The sequence below is a fragment of the Ascaphus truei genome, chromosome 19 (assembly GCF_040206685.1).
Source record: "Ascaphus truei isolate aAscTru1 chromosome 19, aAscTru1.hap1, whole genome shotgun sequence".
Lineage (NCBI taxonomy): Eukaryota > Metazoa > Chordata > Amphibia > Anura > Ascaphidae > Ascaphus > Ascaphus truei.
This window is the reverse complement of record NC_134501.1, coordinates 23563650-23591592: the sequence shown is the minus strand read 5'-3', so window position 1 is coordinate 23591592 and position 27943 is coordinate 23563650. Positions and strand designations below refer to the sequence as shown.

General features: G+C 49.5%; 2 protein-coding genes across 5 annotated transcripts in view; one reads left to right on the top strand and one right to left on the bottom strand.

The window, feature by feature from the left end:
• SLC12A4 (solute carrier family 12 member 4) overlaps positions 1-7245 on the top strand; it is a 67694-nt gene extending 60449 nt beyond the window's left edge. The window contains 4 exon segments of the mRNA XM_075576950.1: positions 225-332; positions 763-947; positions 4199-4332; positions 5395-7245. Coding sequence (XP_075433065.1) covers positions 225-332; positions 763-947; positions 4199-4332; positions 5395-5486 — 519 coding nt within the window. The 3' untranslated portion in view covers positions 5487-7245.
• A 476-nt stretch (positions 7246-7721) lies between these two features.
• The window catches only part of LOC142470059 (dipeptidase 2-like), a 113410-nt gene continuing 93188 nt past the window's right edge, over positions 7722-27943 (bottom strand). For all 4 annotated transcript variants that reach the window (XM_075576960.1, XM_075576958.1, XM_075576957.1 and 1 more), the window contains exons 9-11: positions 11172-11247; positions 9886-10021; positions 7722-9311 (exon numbers count right to left, since the gene is read on the bottom strand). In XM_075576960.1, coding sequence (XP_075433075.1) covers positions 9114-9311; positions 9886-10021; positions 11172-11247 — 410 coding nt within the window. In that variant the 3' untranslated portion in view covers positions 7722-9113. The remainder of the gene's footprint in view (positions 9312-9885; positions 10022-11171; positions 11248-27943) is intronic.

The following is a 27943-nucleotide window of genomic DNA, read 5'->3' as shown; positions in this document are numbered from 1 at the left end:
ACGCAGTTCGTAAGAGCGCACGCTGCAGCCGCCATGTTTGGAAAGAACGAGGAAAAAGCGACATTGTGGTTTGTTTGTTTGTGTGGCGAGACGCGCGTTCTCCGCAGATCTCCCGGGGCTGTTTCCGACCTTTTCAGAGCCGTCGTTTGTTCGTACCATTATAGCGATATCTCTCACCGGCTCAGCCCCAGGCGGGATACATTCTATTTTTGTTTTCCTCCCAGCACAACAGTGACATTTCCGCGTACACGTACGAGCGGACGCTGATGATGGAGCAGCGCTCGCAGATGCTCCGGCAGATGCGTCTCACCCAGACGGAGCGGGATCGGGAGGTAGGTGACTGGGTGTTGGGGGCAGCCTCACGGAGGGTCCCATCACCTGCACTACAAAAGTGTGAACCACAGTCTGCCCCGTCCCGCCTCACTCAGACACCATCGTGTGTCACCAGAACAGGGCCCTTGTGATTGGCTGTAGCTAGGAACCATGGGAGAGTTAGACCTGAAGCTGCTTCTTCATCAGGAGTGGAGCTCCATACACCAGTTTTGACTTGACCCAATTATTAGCTATGGCTCCTCCTTAGAGAAAATAGAGCTGAATTAGACTCTAAAAAGCATCTTCATGTCTCAAGTTCCTACTGACCTGTAACTCCCAGGAAGAAGTCCCAGGAGTTCCCACCACCGACCTCTCCTTCTCTTGGGCAAGATGAGGAAACCTTTGGGCGATTGACCCGTGACTGCCAAATGATTGCTGTTTTCTGTTCAGGCTCAGCTGGTGAAGGACAGACACTCCATCATCCGCCTGGAGAGCCTGTACTCTGACGAGGAGGAGGACACGGAGCTGGAGCTGGAGAAGATCCACATGACCTGGACCAAGGACAAGATGAACGCGGAGAAGCGGGGCAAGAGCAACCCGGTGAAGAACTTCCGAGAGCTCGTCAACATTAAACCGTGAGTGTGAGATAAACCCGTGGCTACGTTAGGGCCACCCTACAGGCCCCCCTGTACAGTGGAGGCGTGGGCGCCCCCTCACAACACTCCTGCGGCTCTGTGTAATGATGCACGGGGTGGAACATTCATCTTACGGGGAGAGGATGGAAAGATTAGGGGCATATTGACTAAGTGATGCTAGACCAGGGGCAGAAGACACCTTGTATCCTATTCTCCTCACCGGGGCTGAAGGTATCTTCCAGCAGTGGGAGGTGTCTTATGGGAAAGCACCACTTGGTTAACATGGCCAAAGGTCTCTACCTGGGGGGGTGGGAAAGAGGGAAGACCTGATGGAATTGTACACATCGTGGGACACTCGGGACATTCAACGACTGCACCACCTGTGCTGAAGCAGGGATATCCTGAAAACCTGACCTGTTGGTGGCCCCTTAGACTAGGGAGACACTGACCTGGTCATCTGCCATAAATAAGCCGTATAAAAGGATTGCGTTCTTCACTCGGCGCGCAAACAGCCGTGCAACGCACGCAGGCTGTATAATAGCATCCCATATTCATAGCTCTGCTCTGCAGCCAGGGGGCGGTGATGCTCTGCTCTGCAGCCAGGGGGCGTTGCCGCGCTGCAGCCAGGGGGGTGTTGACGCGCTGCAGCCAGGGGGGCGTTGCCGCGCTGCAGCCAGGGGGGCGTTGCCGCGCTGCAGCCAGGGGGGCGTTGCCGCGCTGCAGCCAGGGGGCGTTGCCGCGCTGCAGCCAGGGGGGCGTTGCCGCGCTGCAGCCAGGGGGGCGTTGCCGCGCTGCAGCCAGGGGGGCGTTGCCGCGCTGCAGCCAGGGGGGCGTTGCCGCGCTGCAGCCAGGGGGGCGTTGCCGCGCTGCAGCCAGGGGGGCGTTGCCGCGCTGCAGCCAGGGGGACGTTGCCGCGCTGCAGCCAGGGGGGCGTTGACGAGCTGCAGCCAGGGGGGCGTTGACGAGCTGCAGCCAGGGGGGCGTTGACGCGCTGCAGCGTGGGGAGTGGTGACGCTCTGCGCTGCAGCGTGGGGAGCGGTGACGCTCTGCGCTGCAGCGACCGGGACGGAGACCTACAGTAAGTCCCCCCCGTTCCCGTCACCGTGGGGATGGGATACTCGGTTGGACGCCGGTGTGTGTGTGTGTGTGTGTGTGTGTGTGTGTGTGTGTGTGTGTGTGTGTGTGTGTGTGTGTGTGTGTGTGTGTGTGTGTGTGTGTGTGTGTGTGTGTTGCCTTGTTTCCCAGAGTAACGGTGCGCAGTGTGTGTGTGTGTGTGTGTGTGTGTGTGTGTGTGTGTGTGTGTGTGTGTGTGTGTGTGTGTGTGTGCTGCCTTGTTTCCCAGAGTAACGGTGCGCAGTGTGTGTGTGTGTGTGTGTGTGTGTGTGTGTGTGTGTGTGTGTGTGTGTGTGTGTGTGTGTGTGTGTGTGTGTGTGTGTGTGTGTGTGTGTGTGTGTGTGTGTGTGGGATGGGGGAGTATTAATGGTGCTCAGAGAAAAATAAACCTTTTTCCTGCTCTTGCTTTGTGTGTGGGAGGCTGGCCCAGCGCACAGATACTCTGCATCATTACGCAACGCGGCGGGCTCACTTTCTCTGAGGGAAAACATGCTATTTCAGGCGTCGTTTCTTCGCAGTCGCGTCCGCCGGACGCAAACTGCTCCGTCAGTAACTCGTGGTTGCACAACGCGCCGCAGCCGCGCGCTTCATAAACACCGGGCTCGCTTTCCGTGTCCGGGATTATTTTAACCCATTCAGTACCAAGAAGTGCTGTACGGAATAAAGGTATCGGGGATTGGAACATTTAGGAGCTCGGCGTGTATCTGCGTTCTGTAAGATGCCACGTATCTGCGTTCTGTGAGACGCCACGTATCTGCGTTCTGTGAGACGCCACGTATCTGCGTTCTGTGAGACGCCACGTATCTGCGTTCTGTAAGACGCCACGTATCTGCGTTCTGTGAGGCGCCACATATCTGCGTTCTGTGAGGCGCCACGTATCTGCCTTCTGTGAGGCGCCACGTATCTGCGTTCTGTGAGGTGCCACGTATCTGCGTTCTGTGAGGCGCCATGTGTCTGCATTCTGTGAGACGCCACGTTTCTGCATTCTGTGAGACACCACGTGTCTGCGTTCTGTGAGGTGCCACGTGTCTGCGTTCTGTGAGGCGACACGTGTCTGCGTTCTGTGAGACGACACGTGTCTGCGTTCTGTAAGGCGCCACGTATCTGCATTCTGTAAGGCGCCACGTATCTGCGTTCTGTAAGGCGCCACATATCTGCGTTCTATGAGGTGACACGTATCTGCGTTCTGTGAGGCGACACGTATCTGCGTTCTGTGAGGCGACACGTATCTGCATTCTGTGAGGCGACACGTATCTGCGTTCTGAAACGCCACGTTTCTGCATTCTGTAAGGCGCCACGTATCTGTGTTCTGTAAGGCGCCACGTATCTGTGTTCTGTAAGGCGCCACGTATCTGTGTTCTGTAAGGCGCCACGTATCTGTGTTCTGTAACGTTTGCACACCACACATGCCTCATTTTTATTGAGCGTTTCTGTTTCTTTTCCTGCTGCCAGAGAATGGAGAATCCTGTAAGTGGGTGGGTGTGAGTGAGAGGGTGGGTGTGAGTGAGAGGGTGGGTGTGAGTGAGAGGGTGGGTGTGAGTGAGAGGGTGGGTGTGAGTGAGAGGGTGGGTGTGAGTGAGAGGGTGGGTGTGAGTGAGAGGGTGGGTGTGAGTGAGAGGGTGGGTGTGAGTGAGGGTGGTGGGTGTGAGTGAGGGCGGTGGGTGTGAGTGAGGGCGGTGGGTGTGAGTGAGGGCGGAGGGTGAGGTGAGAGTGAGGGTGAGCTCGTTCTTTAGTTATCACTTTGTATTAAAGTTGCAGGACCTCCTGTTATAAAAATTAAAATGCCCCTGTGTAAATCTGACGCTGTTTTTTGCACCCGGTTTTCTCAAGTTTTGCAGCAAGAAAACTCCAGTAACGGCTCTGCGTATTGTACATGCTAACAGCTCTGCGTATTGTACATGCTAACGGCTCTGCGTATTGTACATGCTAACAGCTCTGCGTATTGTACATGCTAACGGCTCTGCGTATTGTACATGCTAACGGCTCTGCGTATTGTACATGCTAACAGCTCTGCGTATTGTACATGCTAACGGCTCTGCGTATGTGTATGTATGTATGTGTATATATATATTTATGTATATATATATATATATGGGTTCCCTTTATTCACCCCCTTTTTATTCCCGCTGTTTCCGTAGTGACCAGTCCAACGTCCGCAGAATGCACACAGCGGTCAAGCTGAACGAGGTAATAGTGACCAGGTCACACGATGCCAAGTTAGTGCTGCTCAACATGCCGGGACCCCCGAAAAACACAGGCGGGGACGAAAACTGTATCCTGTGACAGGGGGAGCGCTACGGGAGGGAGGGGGGGAGACGAACTGTAACAGTGACAGGGGGAGGGCTGCGGGAGGGGGGGTGCGGAATTAATGTAGAATTATTACTTTAATAGAACTATTCTTTACATACAGAAAATGAATTCTGATGAATTATAGATTCAGGTCGCGTGTGCATGCGTGTGCGTGTGCGTGTGCGTGCGCGTGTGTGTGCGTGTCTATATTGGTCTGCAATGCCTTGCTGGCCCATCTGAAATGTGGTGCTCACAAAACACTTGCTCCACGCCCCCCCTGTGCCCCTACCTGTGCCCCTCAGCACCTCCCTCAGCACCTCCCTGCGCCGCGCCTCCCTGCCCCGCTCTGCGCCTCTACCTCGCTCACAAAACACTTGCTCCGCACCTCCCTTGCGCCACTCCCTGCCCCAATCCGTGCCTCCCTGCCCCGCTCCTCCCTGCCCCGCTCCGCGCCTCCCTGCCCCGCTCCCCGCTTCTGCCCCGCTCCGCGCCTCCCTGCCCCGTGCCTCCCTGCCCCGTGCCTCCCTGCCCCGTGCCTCCCTGCCCCGCGCCTCCCTGCCCCGCGCCTCCCTGCCCCGCGCCTCCCTGCCCCGCGCCTCCCTGCCCCGCGCCTCCCTGCCCCGCGCCTCCCTGCCCCGCGCCTCCCTGCCCCGCGCCTCCCTGCCCCGCGCCTCACTGCCCCACCCCGTGCCTCCCTGCCCCGCGCCTCCCTGCCCCGCTCCGCGCCTCCCTGCCCCTCTCCGCGCCTCCCTGCCCCGCGCTGCGCCTCCCTGCCCCGCTCCACGCCTCCCTGCCCCGCTCCGCGCCTCCCTGCCCCGCTCCGCGCCTCACTGCCCCGCCCAGCGCCTCACTGCCCCGCCCAGCGCCTCACTGCCCCGCCCAGCGCCTCACTGCCCCGCTCCGCGCCTCACTGCCCCGCCCCACGCCTCCCTGCCCCGCACCTTCCTGCCCCGCTCCGCGCCTCCCTGCCCCGCTCCGCGCCTCCCTGCCCCGCTCCGCGCCTCCCTGTCCCCCTCCGTGCCGCTCCTTAACCTCTCTCCCGCAGACATGGAGTTCCTCGAGGTCCTGACGGAAGGGTTGGAGCGGGTCCTGCTGGTTCGCGGCGGCGGGAGAGAAGTCATTACGATTTACTCCTGATCCATCCGCAGCTATTCCGACTCACGCCACCGTGCCTTCTGGGCGGAAGCCCCGCAGCGGGAGAGGAGCATGTGACCCCGTGGTGGGGGAGCGGGGGGAAGAAGACCGTCTTGTTTTTGGGGGAGGGTTACTTGCCTACTAGAGTTTCCCCGGCTGCAAAACGGGGCAAAAAACTCCGGGAACCCTTCTCTTGGCTAAATCCGGTGCCGTTTTCTGCGCTGCTTTTACAGCCGGAACACTTAAGTATATACCCCATTCTCCCAAACACTCCCCCGGCCCCCCCCTCAAATACACACGCGTGTGTCTCTCTTTTTTAATTCACTTTGTTTGCGTGGGAGTTCAGTAGTAATGTTACTCTGACTAGAGTAACCACATTGCATTAATCTCTTGGCTGCCGACGCACCGCATTGCTCTGCGAGCTTTCTCGCGCTGCGCCTGCAGGGAAGGGGTTAATGCGGACCTTTCCCCTGCACAAATGTCCACGTCAGTATTTCGCAGTAGACTTAATGCGCGGTTTTATGGCGTTTCGTGCCGGTGACCGCGGAACGCGCGGGGCAGCTTCTCCCAAAGAGTCCTATTTATTTGTTTATTTATTATACGCTGGGGAGGGTGGGGGGGCTTGATCTGCCTGAATACTAAAGCCCCCGCCTGTCCCCCCCCCCCCCCCCCGTGGGAGTGGGATCACTGCAGTAGTAGTAGAGATATGTAAGGGGTCCACTTCTGTTCTCGCGCCTCTGGCAGTAACGGGGGGCTTAAACCAGTAACCCTTTCACTGCCATGCAACGCATTACTCTGCATGAAACATATAGTTTTTTTACTCTGTATAGTACAGGGATACAATGTGTTACTCTGTATAGTAGATACATTGTTACTCTGCACTGTACAGGCACACAATGTGTTACTCTGTATAGTACAGGTATAAACCGGTAGTATGTTGCAGGTTCCTGAAGTTGAAGCAGCCGCCCGACTGAATGACGAGCTCATTAGAAAGTAGTGGTACTCTCAGGAGACCCCCACTCCGTTAGATAGGGGGGCTCAGTAATATTTTGCTGTATTTGTTTGAGGGAGAAACCTTTTCTGTTATAAATGCCCTGTTGTGAAGTGTGGGTTAGTAACAGAGCGCCAGCGGTGAGTTGTCCGTCTGTAATCCCCGCCTGGTTTATCCCTGCAGTGCCTTGCCACGCATCAAAACAGGCCCATGTCTACTAAGAAGGCTTCTGCCATAATACACCTTCCCGCGCTGGGAGCCACGTGGCGCCCCGTTCCCCTGAATGTTGCGTGCCTTATGGCAGATCACTGCTTAGTGAATGGGGCCCATTGTGTTATAACCCCTTTCACTGCTGGTGATACTTCTTACTATCCTATACGGCAGACCAAGGTGTGTCACACACACACACGCTGCATTCGGGAGAGCGCTCAGCCCAGTAACGCCTGCTGTGCGGGTGTTTATTCAACGCGGGGATGTTATTAAATCCTTCTGGCGGTTTAAAAATATATATATTTGTGATATACATTTTTTTTTTTTTTAAGGTTACAAATGCTAAACAATCGCCAAAAAAAAGGGAAAGTCGGCGTCACGCGTCCGAATTCTTTCTCACCGCTGAACGCAATTGCATAGCGTAACCCCTACCATGCCAGGCAGTGAAAGGGTTACAGCCGTCTTTGCCGGAGGTCTCTGCGCGCCGAGAACACGCGATTCACCGGAACGAGTCCGTTCTTTTTATACGTGTAAATAAAGACATCTGGTTTATCCTTTTAACGAGTCTGTTCTATTATTCAGTCTTTGCAAAAAATATCTTGTTTTGGACCGAATAAAAGGGTCTGTTTTGTCACGCTTCCCACTACAACCCTCTGCGGGGGAGGGGGGCTGCGTCCCGTTCATGCAAAGTATACCTCCATTTTAAAAGCGGAGAGTGGTGTGTTCATCCCTGCGTCCATCACGTCAATCGGGGGTTCTCAACTCCAATCCACAAGAACCCCCCCCAACAGGTCAGGTTTTCAGGATATCCCTGCTTCAGCACAGCTGGCTCAATCAGTGGCTCTGAGCCAACTGTGCTGAAGCAGGCTCTTTGAGTCACTTCTGCTGAAGCAGGGATATCCTTAAAACCTGTTGGTAGCCCTTGAGGACTGCAGTTGAGAAGCCATGCAGAGCATTTTCGCCGGGTTACATTTAAGATGGCTGCCCCCGGCAATCTGTCCCTTTTCCTACCATTCACAGAACCACATCTTCACATCTTTCATCCATGTTGGCATTTAATAAAAACCTGGGGGTGGGGGATCTGAGGTAGAACAGGAATTTCCATGAGTCGTAATACTCTGGATCTTTAAATGGAAACACATTCCTGAGACACTCCTCCGGGAGCGGTGAAAACTTCTTATCACTCAAGATTGTTATTGATTTTTGGGGGAAGGGGTACAGAAGGTAGTAGGGAGGGGGTACACCATCAGTTGTAAGAGAATATTTTCATATTTTCATTTTGTGGCGATGAAAAGACATGAACATAGTCCACAGTATATCTTCATATCTTCATTAAACAGCCCAAGACACCCTATCGTATAATCTGTATTTGGGTAGCATTTGTCAAAATAACCTCCTTGGCTCCTAACTCGATCTGAGGAGCCAGGGATCCCGCCCGTGTCCTGGGGAAGACTCGTCCTTCGTGTCTCAGGAAAGCAGTCAATATTTCCATCACTTTGTCTTATTTGCTCAACCATTCCCAGAGATAGCAGCATGGTGGAAACCCCACCTAACCCCATCGTTCAGCCGGCCAAATGTAGGATGTGAGGAATTTGGATCTGCTGGCTGGCTTTATATTTTCTATTGGTTTGACCAGGATTATTATTGGGTCTAAAGGTATTGTTATTTTAACCATTTCTTCAGTCATATTTTTGTGCCATTAGCCAGAACCTTTCCACTTCAGGGCAGGACCACCAGATGTTTAAGATCTCCAACCTGACCACATTTCCTCCAACAGAGGTTTGATGTGCCCAGAAATATTGTACTTGGTCTCCTACGTGTAAAGTACCATCTTAACATTATTTTGTATATGGTTTCCTTCGCTTCAAAGACATCGATATGTGCCATTGTTACATCCCAAATATCGTCCCAATCCTTTCGAGATATCTACTTGTTGGACTACCTCCCACCTCATGTACGAGTGATTAGGCTGGTTCTACCTTTCCACGTTACGAGTATTCAGGCTGGTTCTACCACCTTTCCACGTTACGAGTGTTCAGGCTGGTTCTCCCACCTTTCCACGTTACGAGTGTTCAGGCTGGTTCTCCCACCTTTCCACGTTACGAGTGTTCGGGCTGGTCTACCTCTCACCTTCTCATGTACGAGTGATTGGGCTGGTCCTCCCACTCATCCAGTCGTAACCAATCCTTTTTAATAACCCCAGTCTCTGCATAGCACCATAAACCCTGTTGAGGAAGCGAAAGTCTGGGATAGGTATGTCTGGGATACAAAATGTCTGATCTGCATATACCTGCCTCTTTCCGTGGTTGGAAGTGTATATTTGGTACTTAGGTTAGGATTTTGCCTTTGGCCATCTTTAGTTGAGCTGTCCACGCCTGATAATCATTGTCAGACACCTCCCAGAGAGCAAGACATGTTAACCCAGTGTGTCATACACGCATGTATGTATATAGGATGCTACAGACTGTTACTGAAGCTGTCAGCGTGTGTTCTGCCCCGCCACGGGCGCCGGATTTCATAAGACCATTGAGTCCAATCTTTCGCAGGTCCAACCGACACGAATTATTCAGGGCTTCTGCGGGAGTTTCCGCCTCGCTGGGCGCCAGGGACCTCTGCATGTCTCTCACCTACAAGAAAAGGATTATTATTTCTAGAGCACCAACATGTTCCGCAGTGCAGTACAATGGGGCGTGAAGACCATGCCAATATTAACATGCATTGATACTGTAGGTAAGGAGCGCCCTGCTCCGAGGAGCTTACGATCTATAAGCGCTATAAATGCAACTTTTAGCATCTGGAACCATTACGCATGCAACACTAACAGGATGCGAAAATATCCGCCATGATTAAAGTCGTTGGGTTGATGGGTTTCAGCTTGGAATGAGCGTTACGTGCCAGGACGGCGGCGAGGGCACATGGCAAATCACTCCGTCTCCAAATGAGATAGTAAGCTCTTCAGCCTGCACTGCTTCCCGAGGCTGAGAGGGCCCCGTGATGAGATACTTCATTCCAGAATGTCTAGAGCCGACCATTGCTAGTGGAATGTGCGGGACAGAAAATGTGCCCCAGAATGTGAAATGCGTCGGGGTGCCTGTGTGATCGCCACCAGGTTTGGGGCTACGCTGGGAAAACGCGGTTTGGGCTGTTTTATTAGTGTGTCTCCTTTCTCCTGTACGTGCCCTGAGGGATTTGCGCACTTACTTTCTCCACCTCCTTAAACACGCGCAGTAAGTTTCTCCGTAAGACTCCTGCTAACTCCTCTTCAGTCCACTTCCGTCTCATCAGCTCCTGGATCAGCGTGGGGTACCTGGATACGTCTTCCAGCCCGGAGGGGAACCTGGGGAGGGGGGAGAACATGAGTCGGTGCTATACACACACAGTGCGTCTCCAGGTACATTGTGCATCATCTGGATTCTCTGGGGGGAATTTGCAATCTGTGTCGCCCGCCAACTAAACGAAGGGGGAAAAACCATTGACCTCACCGGATGAGGAAACCATCACAGATAGCGAACGGGGCCTTCAGGAACTGAAAAGGTTAAAATCACTGCGCAATGCACTGTAAAGGGAGATATGTAGGACGCAGACCGCCCTAAACCCGAGTTATATAACAACGGATAATCTCGCCCTGAAATCGAAGTGAATCCCCTGTATCAAAGACCAGCGATACGCCAGGGACCCTGCGCTGGAGGGTGTTCATGCTGCGCCTGAGATTTGACATTTAATTGGGGTTCGCCTATTTATTTTATCCTCCGGTAAAGTGCACAGACGGTAAATCTGACGTCCCGTCTACTGGATTGGAGCCGTTCTCTTGTAATGTAACGGGAGCTTTGTCATGGTTTCCATAGTGATTATTTCCTTTCTGCGCTGGTCCAATACGGAAATATTGACTTGTAAAATCTTAGTGCCTTATCTTCTATACGCAGAAGTAGTCGACCGGGATATTTTTTTTTGTTTCAATCTTTTTTTTTTTTTTATTGGAAATATATAAGCAACGATACAGGGTTGTTATGAACACATATCTGAGGTTGGTAGAGAAAATTTCCAATCAACATTTTAACATAACGGAAGGGGAGGGTATGGAGGGGGGGGGGAGACAGACGGGGAAGGAGGGGTGGAAGGGGGAGGGGGGGTTGGGGGAGGTCCCTGCAACATGGATCTAGGCCGGCCCCGAGGGTCGCGACCCCAGCCACGGGTCCCGACCGGGATATTTTTGGGTCATAAATACCCATTGAATTGCATGGAGATTTTTTGTAACGAAAACGTCCCAAAATGGACTTTTTAAAAAGTGAACTGCCCCAAAATCCCCGCTTTCAAAATGGCTGCCACTTCCTCCCGCAGCGCGGCCGTCCTGCTTTTAATAGGCTTCCAAACGAGAATTTGTATATTTAGCACATTTTCTGTGGGGATTTGTTGCGTCTCCGACAAAGCGAATAATGAAAACGCTGACGTCGAAATGCGCGGCGCGCGTGTTCATTTTCGTGACTCACTCGTTCACGCCCTCGTAATCGCCTCCGATCCCGATGCTCTCGGAGCCCGCTACTTTCCGAATGTGGTCGAAATGATCTGGAAGATAACACCCGCCATTAGTGACAGAGCGCGGGGAGGTTTACCAGCCGAGAACATTTCCCCGGCACGTCCGCAGCGAGGGGCTTGCGCGAGGCCAGAAGAAGCTGAAGCCAGAAAGGTTAATAATGAAATGAAAATGCTTTGTTGATGCTGTTCAAAGATGACCTTTAACAATACCATATTCTGGTTCTGTTCCATGTATTTTGGGCTGTTTCCCTCTAATGAGCATATATATGATTCTGAATATTCGATGCGTTTCGGGTTCGATCGAATTTTCCAAGAAGTTCGAAAAATTGAGATCAAACGTTTGGTGCCAAAACCTCTAGTGAAATGGACCAGACCAAATTATTCATATTGTCTCTCGCTTGCTGTTGTAGGGCAGAAATCGCTGCCGCAGCCTCTTCTCACACATCGCGCCTCTAATCCTCAGCCTGTGTCAGTGGTAATGATGCTCTCTGTGTACCTAATTACCGGATCTATTTTTCATGCTTCCTACACCAGAGTCACATGTTGCGTTGCACGCGATGACACAGAGAAGGAATATTTGTGTTGTACGCGATGACACAGAGAAGGAATATTTGTGTTGTACGCGCTGACACAGAAGGAATATTTGTGTTGTACGCGATGACACAGAAGGAATGTTTGTGTTGCACGCACTGACACAGAAGGAATGTTTGTGTTGCACGCGCTGACACAGAGAAGGAATGTTTGTGTTGCACGCGATGACACAGAAGGAATGTTTGTGTTGCACGCGATGACACAGAAGGAATGTTTGTGTTGCACGCGATGACACAGAAGGAATATTTGCGTTGCACGCGCTGACACAGAAGGAATGTTTGTGTTGCACGCGATGACACAGAAGGAATGTTTGTGTTGCACGCGCTGACACAGAAGGAATGTTTGTGTTGTACGCGATGACACAGAAGGAATGTTTGTGTTGTACGCGCTGACACAGAAGGAATGTTTGTGTTGCACGCGCTGACACAGAAGGAATGTTTGTGTTGTACGCGCTGACACAGAAGGAATGTTTGTGTTGTACGCGCTGACACAGAAGGAATGTTTGTGTTGTACGCGATGACACAGAAGTAATGTTTGTGTTGCACGCGATGACACAGAAGGAATATTTGCGTTGCACGCGCTGACACAGAAGGAATGTTTGTGTTGCACGCGCTGACACAGAAGGAATGTTTGTGTTGCACGCGATGACACAGAAGGAATGTTTGTGTTGCACGCGATGACACAGAAGGAATGTTTGTGTTCTACGCGATGACACAGAAGGAATATTTGCGTTGCACGCGATGACACAGAAGGAATGTTTGTGTTGCACGCGCTGACACAGAAGGAATGTTTGTGTTGCACGCGATGACACAGAAGGAATGTTTGTGTTGCACGCGATGACACAGAAGGAATGTTTGTGTTGTACGCGATGACACAGAAGGAATATTTGCGTTGCACGCGATGACACAGAAGGAATGTTTGTGTTGCACGCGCTGACACAGAAGGAATGTTTGTGTTGTACGCGATGACACAGAAGGAATGTTTGCGTTGCACGCGATGACACAGAAGGAATGTTTGCGTTGCACGCGATGACACAGAAGGAATGTTTGTGTTGCACGCGATGACACAGAAGGAATGTTTGTGTTGTACGCGATGACACAGAAGGAATATTTGCGTTGCACGCGATGACACAGAAGGAATGTTTGTGTTGCACGCGCTGACACAGAAGGAATGTTTGTGTTGCACGCGATGACACAGAGAAGGAATGTTTGTGTTGTACGCGATGACACAGAAGGAATGTTTGTGTTGCACGCACTGACACAGAAGGAATGTTTGTGTTGCATGCGATGACACAGAAGGAATGTTTGTGTTGCACGCGCTGACACAGAAGGAATGTTTGTGTTGTACGCGCTGACACAGAAGGAATGTTTGTGTTGCACGCGATGACACAGAAGGAATGTTTGTGTTGCACGCGCTGACACAGAAGGAATGTTTGTGTTGCACGCGTTGACACAGAAGGAATGTTTGTGTTGTACGCGCTGACACAGAAGGAATGTTTGTGTTGCACGCGATGACACATAGAAGGAATGTTTGTGTTGTACGCGATGACACAGAAGGAATGTTTGTGTTGCACGCACTGACACAGAAGGAATGTTTGTGTTGCACGCGATGACACAGAAGGAATGTTTGTGTTGTACGCGATGACACAGAAGGAATATTTGCGTTGCACGCGATGACACAGAAGGAATGTTTGTGTTGCACGCGATGACACAGAAGGAATGTTTGTGTTGTACGCGCTGACACAGAAGGAATGTTTGTGTTGCACGCGATGACACAGAGAAGGAATGTTTGTGTTGTACGCGATGACACAGAAGGAATGTTTGTGTTGTACGCGCTGACACAGAAGGAATGTTTGTGTTGCACGCGATGACACAGAAGGAATGTTTGTGTTGTACGCGCTGACACAGAAGGAATGTTTGTGTTGCACGCGCTGACACAGAGAAGGAATGTTTGTGTTGTACGCGCTGACACAGAGAAGGAATGTTTGTGTTGCACGCGATGACACAGAAGGAATATTTGTGTTGTACGCGCTGACACAGAGAAGGAATGTTTGTGTTGCACGCGCTGACACAGAAGGAATGTTTGTGTTGCACGCGCTGACACAGAGAAGGAATGTTTGTGTTGTACGCGCTGACACAGAGAAGGAATGTTTGTGTTGCACGCGCTGACACAGAGAAGGAATGTTTGTGTTGCACGCGCTGACACAGAAGGAATGTTTGTGTTGCACGCGCTGACACAGAAGGAATATTTGTGTTGTACGCGATGACACAGAAGGAATGTTTGTGTTGCACGCACTGACACAGAAGGAATGTTTGTGTTGCACGCGCTGACACAGAAGGAATGTTTGTGTTGCACGCGATGACACAGAAGGAATGTTTGTGTTGCACGCGCTGACACAGAGAAAGAATGTTTGTGTTGTACGCGATGACACAGAGAAGGAATGTTTGTGTTGTACGCGCTGACACAGAGAAGGAATGTTTGTGTTGTACGCGATGACACAGAAGGAATGTTTGTGTTGTACGCGCTGACACAGAAGGAATGTTTGTGTTGCACGCACTGACACAGAAGGAATATTTGTGTTGTACGCGCTGACACAGAAGGAATGTTTGTGTTGTACGCGATGACACAGAAGGAATGTTTGTGTTGCACGCGCTGACACAGAAGGAATGTTTGTGTTGCACGCGCTGACACAGAAGGAATGTTTGTGTTGTACGCGCTGACACACAGAAGGAATGTTTGTGTTGTACGCGATGACACAGAAGGAATGTTTGTGTTGCACGCGCTGACACAGAAGGAATGTTTGTGTTGCACGCGCTGACACAGAAGGAATGTTTGTGTTGTACACAGAAGGAATATTTGTGTTGCACGCGCTGACACAGAGAAGGAATGTTTGTGTTGCACGCGCTGACACAGAAGGAATGTTTGTGTTGTACGCGCTGACACAGAAGGAATATTTGTGTTGTACGCGCTGACACAGAGAAGGAATGTTTGTGTTGCACGCGCTGACACAGAAGGAATATTTGTGTTGTACGCGCTGACACAGAAGGAATGTTTGTGTTGTACGCGCTGACACAGAAGGAATGTTTGTGTTGCACGCACTGACACAGAAGGAATGTTTGTGTTGTACGCGCTGACACAGAAGGAATATTTGTGTTGTACGCGCTGACACAGAGAAGGAATGTTTGTGTTGCACGCGCTGACACAGAAGGAATATTTGTGTTGTACGCGCTGACACAGAAGGAATGTTTGTGTTGTACGCGCTGACACAGAAGGAATGTTTGTGTTGCACGCGATGACACAGAAGGAATGTTTGTGTTGTACGCGCTGACACAGAGAAGGAATGTTTGTGTTGTACGCGATGACACAGAAGGAATATTTGTGTTGTACGCGCTGACACAGAGAAGGAATGTTTGTGTTGCACGCGATGACACAGAGAAGGAATATTTGTGTTGTACGCGCTGACACAGAAGGAATGTTTGTGTTGCACGCGCTGACACAGAAGGAATGTTTGTGTTGCACGCGCTGACACAGAAGGAATATTTGTGTTGTACGCGCTGACACAGAGAAGGAATATTTGTGTTGTACGCGCTGACACAGAAGGAATGTTTGTGTTGCACGCGCTGACACAGAGAAGGAATGTTTGTGTTGCACGCGCTGACACAGAAGGAATGTTTGTGTTGCACGCGCTGACACAGAAGGAATGTTTGTGTTGCACGCGCTGACACAGAGAAGGAATGTTTGTGTTGTACGCGATGACACAGAAGGAATGTTTGTGTTGCACGCGATGACACAGAAGGAATGTTGGTGTTGTACGCGCTGACAGAAGGAATGTTTGTGTTGCACGCGCTGACACAGAAGGAATATTTGTGTTGTACGCGCTGACACAGAGAAGGAATGTTTGTGTTGTACGCGCTGACACAGAGAAGGAATGTTTGTGTTGCACGCGCTGACACAGAAGGAATATTTGTGTTGTACGCGATGACACAGAAGGAATATTTGTGTTGTACGCGATGACACAGAAGGAATGTTTGTGTTGTACGCGATGACACAGAAGGAATGTTTGTGTTGTACGCGCTGACACAGAAGGAATGTTTGTGTTGTACGCGATGACACAGAAGGAATGTTTGTGTTGCACGCACTGACACAGAAGTAATGTTTGTGTTGCACGCGATGACACAGAAGGAATGTTTGCGTTGCACGCGATGACACAGAAGGAATGTTTGCGTTGCACGCGATGACACAGAAGGAATGTTTGTGTTGCACGCGATGACACAGAAGGAATGTTTGTGTTGTACGCGATGACACAGAAGGAATATTTGCGTTGCACGCGATGACACAGAAGGAATGTTTGTGTTGCACGCGCTGACACAGAAGGAATGTTTGTGTTGTACGCGATGACACAGAAGGAATGTTTGCGTTGCACGCGATGACACAGAAGGAATGTTTGCGTTGCACGCGATGACACAGAAGGAATGTTTGTGTTGCACGCGATGACACAGAAGGAATGTTTGTGTTGTACGCGATGACACAGAAGGAATATTTGCGTTGCACGCGATGACACAGAAGGAATGTTTGTGTTGCACGCGCTGACACAGAAGGAATGTTTGTGTTGCACGCGATGACACAGAGAAGGAATGTTTGTGTTGTACGCGATGACACAGAAGGAATGTTTGTGTTGCACGCACTGACACAGAAGGAATGTTTGTGTTGCACGCGATGACACAGAAGGAATGTTTGTGTTGCACACGCTGACACAGAAGGAATGTGTATGTTGTACGCGCTGACACAGAAGGAATATTTGTGTTGCACGCGATGACACAGAAGGAATGTTTGTGTTGCACGCGCTGACACAGAAGGAATGTTTGTGTTGCACGCGCTGACACAGAAGGAATGTTTGTGTTGTACGCGCTGACACAGAAGGAATGTTTGTGTTGCACGCGATGACACATAGAAGGAATGTTTGTGTTGTACGCGCTGACACAGAGAAGGAATGTTTGTGTTGCACGCGATGACACAGAAGGAATATTTGTGTTGTACGCGCTGACACAGAGAAGGAATGTTTGTGTTGCACGCGCTGACACAGAAGGAATGTTTGTGTTGCACGCGCTGACACAGAGAAGGAATGTTTGTGTTGTACGCGCTGACACAGAGAAGGAATGTTTGTGTTGCACGCGCTGACACAGAGAAGGAATGTTTGTGTTGCACGCGCTGACACAGAAGGAATGTTTGTGTTGCACGCGCTGACACAGAAGGAATATTTGTGTTGTACGCGATGACACAGAAGGAATGTTTGTGTTGCACGCACTGACACAGAAGGAATGTTTGTGTTGCACGCGCTGACACAGAAGGAATGTTTGTGTTGCACGCGATGACACAGAAGGAATGTTTGTGTTGCACGCGCTGACACAGAGAAAGAATGTTTGTGTTGTACGCGATGACACAGAGAAGGAATGTTTGTGTTGTACGCGCTGACACAGAGAAGGAATGTTTGTGTTGTACGCGATGACACAGAAGGAATGTTTGTGTTGTACGCGCTGACACAGAAGGAATGTTTGTGTTGCACGCACTGACACAGAAGGAATATTTGTGTTGTACGCGCTGACAATAAAGGAATGTTTGTGTTGTACGCGATGACACAGAAGGAATGTTTGTGTTGCACGCGCTGACACAGAAGGAATGTTTGTGTTGCACGTGCTGACACAGAAGGAATGTTTGTGTTGTACGCACTGACACACAGAAGGAATGTTTGTGTTGTACGCGATGACACAGAAGGAATGTTTGTGTTGCACGCGCTGACACAGAAGGAATGTTTGTGTTGCACGCGCTGACACAGAAGGAATGTTTGTGTTGTACACAGAAGGAATATTTGTGTTGCACGCGCTGACACAGAGAAGGAATGTTTGTGTTGCACGCGCTGACACAGAAGGAATGTTTGTGTTGTACGCGCTGACACAGAAGGAATATTTGTGTTGTACGCGCTGACACAGAGAAGGAATGTTTGTGTTGCACGCGCTGACACAGAAGGAATATTTGTGTTGTACGCGCTGACACAGAAGGAATGTGTGTTGTACGCGCTGACACAGAAGGAATGTTTGTGTTGCACGCACTGACACAGAAGGAATGTTTGTGTTGTACGCGCTGACACAGAAGGAATATTTGTGTTGTACGCGCTGACACAGAGAAGGAATGTTTGTGTTGCACGCGCTGACACAGAAGGAATACTTGTGTTGTACGCGCTGACACAGAAGGAATGTTTGTGTTGTACGAGCTGACACAGAAGGAATGTTTGTGTTGCACGCGATGACACAGAAGGAATGTTTGTGTTGTACGCGCTGACACAGAGAAGGAATGTTTGTGTTGTACGCGATGACACAGAAGGAATATTTGTGTTGTACGCGCTGACACAGAGAAGGAATGTTTGTGTTGCACGCGATGACACAGAGAAGGAATATTTGTGTTGTACGCGCTGACACAGAAGGAATGTTTGTGTTGCACGCGCTGACACAGAAGGAATGTTTGTGTTGCACGCGCTGACACAGAAGGAATATTTGTGTTGTACGCGCTGACACAGAGAAGGAATATTTGTGTTGTACGCGCTGACACAGAAGGAATGTTTGTGTTGCACGCGCTGACACAGAGAAGGAATGTTTGTGTTGCACGCGCTGACACAGAAGGAATGTTTGTGTTGCACGCGCTGACACGGAAGGAATGTTTGTGTTGCACGCGCTGACACAGAGAAGGAATGTTTGTGTTGCACGCGCTGACACAGAAGGAATGTTTGTGTTGCACGCGCTGACACAGAAGGAATGTTTGTGTTGCACGCGCTGACACAGAGAAGGAATGTTTGTGTTGTACGCGATGACACAGAAGGAATGTTTGTGTTGCACGCGATGACACAGAAGGAATGTTTGTGTTGTACGCGCTGATAGAAGGAATGTTTGTGTTGCACGCGCTGACACAGAAGGAATATTTGTGTTGTACGCGCTGACACAGAGAAGGAATGTTTGTGTTGTACGCGCTGACACAGAGAAGGAATGTTTGTGTTGCACGCGCTGACACAGAAGGAATATTTGTGTTGTACGCGATGACACAGAAGGAATATTTGTGTTGTACGCGATGACACAGAAGGAATGTTTGTGTTGTACGCGATGACACAGAAGGAATGTTTGTGTTGTACGCGCTGACACAGAAGGAATGTTTGTGTTGTACGCGATGACACAGAAGGAATGTTTGTGTTGCACGCACTGACACAGAAGTAATGTTTGTGTTGCACGCGATGACACAGAAGGAATATTTGTGTTGTACGCGCTGACACAGAAGGAATGTTTGTGTTGCACGCGCTGACACAGAAGGAATGTTTGTGTTGCACGCACTGACACAGAGAAGGAATGTTTGTGTTGCACGCGATGACACAGAGAAGGAATATTTGTGTTGTACGCGATGAAACAGAAGGAATATTTGTGTTGTACGCGCTGACACAGAGAAGGAATGTTTGTGTTGCACGCGATGACACAGAGAAGGAATATTTGTGTTGTACGCGCTGACACAGAAGGAATGTTTGTGTTGCACGCGCTGACACAGAAGGAATGTTTGTGTTGCACGCGCTGACACAGAAGGAATATTTGTGTTGTACGCGCTGACACAGAGAAGGAATATTTGTGTTGTACGCGATGACACAGAAGGAATATTTGTGTTGTACGCGATGACACAGAAGGAATGTTTGTGTTGTACGCGATGACACAGAAGGAATGTTTGTGTTGTACGCGCTGACACAGAAGGAATGTTTGTGTTGTACGCGATGACACAGAAGGAATGTTTGTGTTGCACGCACTGACACAGAAGTAATGTTTGTGTTGCACGCGATGACACAGAAGGAATATTTGTGTTGTACGCGCTGACACAGAAGGAATGTTTGTGTTGCACGCGCTGACACAGAAGGAATGTTTGTGTTGCACGCGATGACACAGAAGGAATGTTTGTGTTGTACGCGCTGACACAGAGAAGGAATGTTTGTGTTGTACGCGATGAAACAGAAGGAATATTTGTGTTGTACGCGCTGACACAGAGAAGGAATGTTTGTGTTGCACGCGATGACACAGAGAAGGAATATTTGTGTTGTACGCGCTGACACAGAAGGAATGTTTGTGTTGCACGCGCTGACACAGAAGGAATGTTTGTGTTGCACGCGCTGACACAGAAGGAATATTTGTGTTGTACGCGCTGACACAGAGAAGGAATATTTGTGTTGTACGCGCTGACACAGAAGGAATGTTTGTGTTGCACGCGCTGACACAGAGAAGGAATGTTTGTGTTGCACGCGCTGACACAGAAGGAATGTTTGTGTTGCACGCGCTGACACAGAAGGAATGTTTGTGTTGCACGCGCTGACACAGAGAAGGAATGTTTGTGTTGCACGCGCTGACACAGAAGGAATGTTTGTGTTGCACGCGCTGACACAGAAGGAATGTTTGTGTTGCACGCGCTGACACAGAGAAGGAATGTTTGTGTTGTACGCGATGACACAGAAGGAATGTTTGTGTTGCACGCGATGACACAGAAGGAATGTTGGTGTTGTACGCGCTGACAGAAGGAATGTTTGTGTTGCACGCGCTGACACAGAAGGAATATTTGTGTTGTACGCGCTGACACAGAGAAGGAATGTTTGTGTTGTACGCGCTGACACAGAGAAGGAATGTTTGTGTTGCACGCGCTGACACAGAAGGAATATTTGTGTTGTACGCGATGACACAGAAGGAATATTTGTGTTGTACGCGATGACAAAGAAGGAATGTTTGTGTTGTACGCGATGACACAGAAGGAATGTTTGTGTTGTACGCGCTGACACAGAAGGAATGTTTGTGTTGTACGCGATGACACAGAAGGAATGTTTGTGTTGCACGCACTGACACAGAAGTAATGTTTGTGTTGCACGCGATGACACAGAAGGAATGTTTGCGTTGCACGCGATGACACAGAAGGAATGTTTGCGTTGCACGCGATGACACAGAAGGAATGTTTGTGTTGCACGCGATGACACAGAAGGAATGTTTGTGTTGTACGCGATGACACAGAAGGAATATTTGCGTTGCACGCGATGACACAGAAGGAATGTTTGTGTTGCACGCGCTGACACAGAAGGAATGTTTGTGTTGTACGCGATGACACAGAAGGAATGTTTGCGTTGCACGCGATGACACAGAAGGAATGTTTGCGTTGCACGCGATGACACAGAAGGAATGTTTGTGTTGCACGCGATGACACAGAAGGAATGTTTGTGTTGTACGCGATGACACAGAAGGAATATTTGCGTTGCACGCGATGACACAGAAGGAATGTTTGTGTTGCACGCGCTGACACAGAAGGAATGTTTGTGTTGCACGCGATGACACAGAGAAGGAATGTTTGTGTTGTACGCGATGACACAGAAGGAATGTTTGTGTTGCACGCACTGACACAGAAGGAATGTTTGTGTTGCACGCGATGACACAGAAGGAATGTTTGTGTTGCACACGCTGACACAGAAGGAATGTGTATGTTGTACGCGCTGACACAGAAGGAATATTTGTGTTGCACGCGATGACACAGAAGGAATGTTTGTGTTGCACGCGCTGACACAGAAGGAATGTTTGTGTTGCACGCGTTGACACAGAAGGAATGTTTGTGTTGTACGCGCTGACACAGAAGGAATGTTTGTGTTGCACGCGATGACACATAGAAGGAATGTTTGTGTTGTACGCGATGACACAGAAGGAATGTTTGTGTTGCACGCACTGACACAGAAGGAATGTTTGTGTTGCACGCGATGACACAGAAGGAATGTTTGTGTTGTACGCGATGACACAGAAGGAATATTTGCGTTGCACGCGATGACACAGAAGAAATGTTTGTGTTGCACGCGATGACACAGAAGGAATGTTTGTGTTGTACGCGCTGACACAGAAGGAATGTTTGTGTTGCACGCGATGACACAGAGAAGGAATGTTTGTGTTGTACGCGATGACACAGAAGGAATGTTTGTGTTGTACGCGCTGACACAGAAGGAATGTTTGTGTTGCACGCGATGACACAGAAGGAATGTTTGTGTTGTACGCGCTGACACAGAAGGAATGTTTGTGTTGCACGCGCTGACACAGAGAAGGAATGTTTGTGTTGTACGCGCTGACACAGAGAAGGAATGTTTGTGTTGCACGCGATGACACAGAAGGAATATTTGTGTTGTACGCGCTGACACAGAGAAGGAATGTTTGTGTTGCACGCGCTGACACAGAAGGAATGTTTGTGTTGCACGCGCTGACACAGAGAAGGAATGTTTGTGTTGTACGCGCTGACACAGAGAAGGAATGTTTGTGTTGCACGCGCTGACACAGAGAAGGAATGTTTGTGTTGCACGCGCTGACACAGAAGGAATGTTTGTGTTGCACGCGCTGACACAGAAGGAATATTTGTGTTGTACGCGATGACACAGAAGGAATGTTTGTGTTGCACGCACTGACACAGAAGGAATGTTTGTGTTGCACGCGCTGACACAGAAGGAATGTTTGTGTTGCACGCGATGACACAGAAGGAATGTTTGTGTTGCACGCGCTGACACAGAGAAAGAATGTTTGTGTTGTACGCGATGACACAGAGAAGGAATGTTTGTGTTGTACGCGCTGACACAGAGAAGGAATGTTTGTGTTGTACGCGATGACACAGAAGGAATGTTTGTGTTGTACGCGCTGACACAGAAGGAATGTTTGTGTTGCACGCACTGACACAGAAGGAATATTTGTGTTGTACGCGCTGACAATAAAGGAATGTTTGTGTTGTACGCGATGACACAGAAGGAATGTTTGTGTTGCACGCGCTGACACAGAAGGAATGTTTGTGTTGCACGTGCTGACACAGAAGGAATGTTTGTGTTGTACGCGCTGACACACAGAAGGAATGTTTGTGTTGTACGCGATGACACAGAAGGAATGTTTGTGTTGCACGCGCTGACACAGAAGGAATGTTTGTGTTGCACGCGCTGACACAGAAGGAATGTTTGTGTTGTACACAGAAGGAATATTTGTGTTGCACGCGCTGACACAGAGAAGGAATGTTTGTGTTGCACGCGCTGACACAGAAGGAATGTTTGTGTTGTACGCGCTGACACAGAAGGAATATTTGTGTTGTACGCGCTGACACAGAGAAGGAATGTTTGTGTTGCACGCGCTGACACAGAAGGAATATTTGTGTTGTACGCGCTGACACAGAAGGAATGTGTGTTGTACGCGCTGACACAGAAGGAATGTTTGTGTTGCACGCACTGACACAGAAGGAATGTTTGTGTTGTACGCGCTGACACAGAAGGAATATTTGTGTTGTACGCGCTGACACAGAGAAGGAATGTTTGTGTTGCACGCGCTGACACAGAAGGAATACTTGTGTTGTACGCGCTGACACAGAAGGAATGTTTGTGTTGTACGAGCTGACACAGAAGGAATGTTTGTGTTGCACGCGATGACACAGAAGGAATGTTTGTGTTGTACGCGCTGACACAGAGAAGGAATGTTTGTGTTGTACGCGATGACACAGAAGGAATATTTGTGTTGTACGCGCTGACACAGAGAAGGAATGTTTGTGTTGCACGCGATGACACAGAGAAGGAATATTTGTGTTGTACGCGCTGACACAGAAGGAATGTTTGTGTTGCACGCGCTGACACAGAAGGAATGTTTGTGTTGCACGCGCTGACACAGAAGGAATATTTGTGTTGTACGCGCTGACACAGAGAAGGAATATTTGTGTTGTACGCGCTGACACAGAAGGAATGTTTGTGTTGCACGCGCTGACACAGAGAAGGAATGTTTGTGTTGCACGCGCTGACACAGAAGGAATGTTTGTGTTGCACGCGCTGACACGGAAGGAATGTTTGTGTTGCACGCGCTGACACAGAGAAGGAATGTTTGTGTTGCACGCGCTGACACAGAAGGAATGTTTGTGTTGCACGCGCTGACACAGAAGGAATGTTTGTGTTGCACGCGCTGACACAGAGAAGGAATGTTTGTGTTGTACGCGATGACACAGAAGGAATGTTTGTGTTGCACGCGATGACACAGAAGGAATGTTTGTGTTGTACGCGCTGATAGAAGGAATGTTTGTGTTGCACGCGCTGACACAGAAGGAATATTTGTGTTGTACGCGCTGACACAGAGAAGGAATGTTTGTGTTGTACGCGCTGACACAGAGAAGGAATGTTTGTGTTGCACGCGCTGACACAGAAGGAATATTTGTGTTGTACGCGATGACACAGAAGGAATATTTGTGTTGTACGCGATGACACAGAAGGAATGTTTGTGTTGTACGCGATGACACAGAAGGAATGTTTGTGTTGTACGCGCTGACACAGAAGGAATGTTTGTGTTGTACGCGATGACACAGAAGGAATGTTTGTGTTGCACGCACTGACACAGAAGTAATGTTTGTGTTGCACGCGATGACACAGAAGGAATATTTGTGTTGTACGCGCTGACACAGAAGGAATGTTTGTGTTGCACGCGCTGACACAGAAGGAATGTTTGTGTTGCACGCACTGACACAGAGAAGGAATGTTTGTGTTGCACGCGCTGACACAGAAGGAATGTTTGTGTTGTACGCGCTGACACAGAGAAGGAATGTTTGTGTTGCACGCGATGACACAGAAGGAATGTTTGTGTTGCACGCGCTGACACAGAAGGAATGTTTGTGTTGCACGCACTGACACAGAAGGAATGTTTGTGTTGCACGCGCTGACACAGAAGGAATGTTTGTGTTGCACGCACTGACACAGAAGGAATGTTTGTGTTGCACGCACTGACACAGAAGGAATGTTTGTGTTGCACGCTCTGACACAGAAGGAATGTTTGTGTTGTACGCGCTGACACAGAAGGAATGTTTGTGTTGCACGCACGGACACGGAGAAGGAATGTTTGTGTTGCACGCGCTGACACAGAAGGAATGTTTGTGTTGCACGCGCTGACACAGAAGGAATGTTTGTGTTGTACGCGCTGACACAGAGAAGGAATGTTTGTGTTGCACGCACTGACACAGAAGGAATGTTTGTGTTGCACGCACTGACACAGAAGGAATGTTTGTGTTGCACGCTCTGACACAGAAGGAATGTTTGTGTTGCACGCACTGACACAGAAGGAATGTTTGTGTTGCACGCACTGACACAGAAGGAATGTTTGTGTTGCACGCACTGACACAGAAGGAATGTTTGTGTTGCACGCTCTGACACAGAAGGAATGTTTGTGTTGTACGCGCTGACACAGAAGGAATGTTTGTGTTGCACGCACTGACACGGAGAAGGAATGTTTGTGTTGCACGCTCTGACACAGAAGGAATGTTTGTGTTGCACGCACTGACACAGAAGGAATGTTTGTGTTGCACGCACTGACACAGAAGGAATGTTTGTGTTGCACGCACTGACACAGAAGGAATGTTTGTGTTGCACGCGCTGACACAGAAGGAATGTTTGTGTTGTACGCGCTGACACAGAAGGAATATTTGTGTTGCACGCGCTGACACAGAAGGAATGTTTGTGTTGCACGCGCTGACACAGAAGGAATGTTTGTGTTGTACGCGCTGACACAGAAGGAATATTTGTGTTGCACGCGCTGACACAGAGAAGGAATGTTTGTGTTGTACGCGCTGACACAGAAGGAATATTTGTGTTGTACGCGCTGACACAGAGAAGGAATGTTTGTGTTGCACACGCTGACACAGAAGGAATGTTTGTGTTGCACGCACTGACACAGAAGGAATGTTTGTGTTGCACGCACTGACACAGAAGGAATGTTTGTGTTGTACGCACTGACACAGAAGGAATGTTTGTGTTGCACGCGCAGACACAGAAGGAATATTTGTGTTGCACGCGCTGACACAGAGAAGGAATGTTTGTGTTGCACACGCTGACACAGAAGGAATGTTTGTGTTGCACGCACTGACACAGAAGGAATGTTTGTGTTGTACGCGCTGACACAGAAGGAATGTTTGTGTTGCACGCACTGACACAGAAGGAATGTTTGTGTTGTACGCGCTGACACAGAAGGAATGTTTGTGTTGCACGCGCTGACACAGAAGGAATATTTGTGTTGCACGCGCTGACACAGAGAAGGAATGTTTGTGTTGCACACGCTGACACAGAAGGAATGTTTGTGTTGCACGCACTGACACAGAAGGAATATTTGTGTTGTACGCGCTGACACAGAAGGAATGTTTGTGTTGTACGCGCTGACACAGAAGGAATGTTTGTGTTGCACGCACTGACACAGAAGGAATGTTTGTGTTGCACGCACTGACACAGAAGGAATGTTTGTGTTGCACGCACTGACACAGAAGGAATGTTTGTGTTGTACGCGCTGACACAGAGAAGGAATGTTTGTGTTGCACACGCTGACACAGAAGGAATATTTGTGTTGCACGCACTGACACAGAAGGAATGTTTGTGTTGTACGCGCTGACACAGAAGGAATGTTTGTGTTGCACGCGCTGACACAGAAGGAATGTTTGTGTTGTACGCGCTGACACACAGAAGGAATGTTTGTGTTGTACGCGATGACACAGAAGGAATGTTTGTGTTGCACGCGCTGACACAGAATTAATGTTTGTGTTGCACGCGCTGACACAGAAGGAATGTTTGTGTTGTACACAGAAGGAATATTTGTGTTGCACGCGCTGACACAGAGAAGGAATGTTTGTGTTGCACGCGCTGACACAGAAGGAATGTTTGTGTTGTACGCGCTGACACAGAAGGAATATTTGTGTTGTACGCGCTGACACAGAGAAGGAATGTTTGTGTTGCACGCGCTGACACAGAAGGAATATTTGTGTTGTACGCGCTGACACAGAAGGAATGTTTGTGTTGTACGCGATGACACAGAAGGAATGTTTGTGTTGCACGCACTGACACAGAAGGAATGTTTGTGTTGCACGCGCTGACACAGAGAAGGAATATTTGTGTTGCACGCGCTGACACAGAAGGAATGTTTGTGTTGTACGCGCTGACACAGAGAAGGAATGTTTGTGTTGTACGCGCTGACACAGAGAAGGAATGTTTGTGTTGCACGCACTGACACAGAGAAGGAATGTTTGTGTTGCACGCGCTGACACAGAAGGAATGTTTGTGTTGCACGCACTGACACAGAAGGAATGTTTGTGTTGCACGCACTGACACAGAAGGAATGTTTGTGTTGTACGCGCTGACACAGAGAAGGAATGTTTGTGTTGCACGCGCTGACACAGAAGGAATGTTTGTGTTGCACGCACTGACACAGAAGGAATGTTTGTGTTGCACGCGCTGACACAGAAGGAATGTTTGTGTTGCACGCACTGACACAGAAGGAATGTTTGTGTTGCACGCACTGACACAGAAGGAATGTTTGTGTTGCACGCTCTGACACAGAAGGAATGTTTGTGTTGTACGCGCTGACACAGAAGGAATGTTTGTGTTGCACGCACGGACACGGAGAAGGAATGTTTGTGTTGCACGCGCTGACACAGAAGGAATGTTTGTGTTGCACGCGCTGACACAGAAGGAATGTTTGTGTTGTACGCGCTGACACAGAGAAGGAATGTTTGTGTTGCACGCACTGACACAGAAGGAATGTTTGTGTTGCACGCACTGACACAGAAGGAATGTTTGTGTTGCACGCTCTGACACAGAAGGAATGTTTGTGTTGCACGCACTGACACAGAAGGAATGTTTGTGTTGCACGCACTGACACAGAAGGAATGTTTGTGTTGCACGCACTGACACAGAAGGAATGTTTGTGTTGCACGCTCTGACACAGAAGGAATGTTTGTGTTGTACGCGCTGACACAGAAGGAATGTTTGTGTTCACGCACTGACACGGAGAAGGAATGTTTGTGTTGCACGCTCTGACACAGAAGGAATGTTTGTGTTGCACGCACTGACACAGAAGGAATGTTTGTGTTGCACGCACTGACACAGAAGGAATGTTTGTGTTGCACGCACTGACACAGAAGGAATGTTTGTGTTGCACGCGCAGACACAGAAGGAATGTTTGTGTTGTACGCGCTGACACAGAAGGAATGTTTGTGTTGCACGCACTGACACAGAAGGAATGTTTGTGTTGTACGCGCTGACACAGAAGGAATGTTTGTGTTG